The 1,097-nt window shown below is 45.2% G+C and overlaps 1 protein-coding gene across 5 annotated transcripts in view; it reads right to left on the bottom strand.

Moving 5' to 3' along the window:
• Positions 1-336: 336 nt before the first annotated feature.
• Positions 337-1,097, bottom strand: part of LOC146606869 (stonustoxin subunit alpha-like) — an 88,050-nt gene continuing 87,289 nt past the window's right edge. For all 5 annotated transcript variants that reach the window (XM_085349253.1, XM_085349256.1, XM_085349254.1 and 2 more), the window contains 2 exons: positions 1,024-1,070; positions 337-875 (listed from right to left, as the gene is read on the bottom strand). In XM_085349253.1, coding sequence (XP_085205379.1) covers positions 337-875; positions 1,024-1,070 — 586 coding nt within the window. The remainder of the gene's footprint in view (positions 876-1,023; positions 1,071-1,097) is intronic.

Below are 1,097 nucleotides of genomic sequence, written 5' to 3'. Positions count from 1 at the left end.
TGATGAAGGAACTGAGCTCACAGTCCATTGTTCATTCAGTGAACTACTCAGTTTATTTTGGGCCTCAGAAATGCTCACTCTGTTTGTACATCACTGTCAGCAATAGACTCATTCTGCTGTGTGGACAGGAACACATGTGACATCACTTCCTGTTTGTTTGTGACTGAAGAGGAAGAAGTTTACAAGGAATCATTTAGAAGAGTTTCAAACATCAACTGATTGAATCCATGAATCTGAAAACGTGTTTGTGAGTGAAAGAGACAGACATGTACAGACTGAACTATCTGTTCAACAGTCAGAGTGTTTCTGTAACAGGAGACACTCTTTACACTCCACTCAGCACAGGGACACTGAGGAACCACGAGACCAGAGTCTAAAACCAGGATAAAGAGTTTGAGTGAATGTGGTGTTGAAGGTGTGGAGGTGGATCAGAGTGTCAGAGGAGACTCTGTAGAAGGACAGAGTGCCAGCAGGACAGTCCACATACACTGCTGCTCTGTTAGAGACAGAGGAGGAGGAGGAGGAGGAGGAGGAGATGGATGTTAGTCTGTTATTGTGCCTGACAGAATAAGGACCATCATCAGAGCAGCTCAGACTCCAGGACTGATCATTGTATCCAAACCAACAGTCACTGCCTCCTTTCCTTCTGATGCTTCTGTAACTCACTGATATATCAACTCTTCCTCTCCACTCGACCTCCCAGTAACAGCGACCAGTCAGACCATTTCTACACAGCAGCTGAGGACGAACATCAAATCTGTCTGGATGATCAGGATATAACTGAACCTCCTCCACATGTGTCACCTTCCTGTTGTTGTCAGACAGTTGGAGCTTTGTGTTCACTGTGTTTGTGTCGATTGTGAGTTGACAGGAATCTGATGGAGAGAACAAACACAATCCAGCTGCAGTTATTGATCCATCATCTGTTCATTGATTGACACTTTGATGATGACTCCTGACATGATGAAGATGGTTGAATGTGTGCTGCTTTGTTTTCATGAATCCCATTAAAAACACACTTACACTTCCTCAGACCTGGTCTCAACCATCGGACTCCAGCAGGCTCCACCCTGAAAGGAGGAGGGGGGTCAGAGCAG

The sequence above is a fragment of the Diplotaxodon limnothrissa genome, unplaced genomic scaffold (genome assembly GCF_057381915.1).
Source record: "Diplotaxodon limnothrissa isolate DT_005_m unplaced genomic scaffold, D_limnothrissa_male_GT1.1 unmapped_scaffold_4, whole genome shotgun sequence".
Taxonomy (NCBI): domain Eukaryota; kingdom Metazoa; phylum Chordata; class Actinopteri; order Cichliformes; family Cichlidae; genus Diplotaxodon; species Diplotaxodon limnothrissa.
This window is presented reverse-complemented; position numbering and strand designations above follow the sequence as displayed.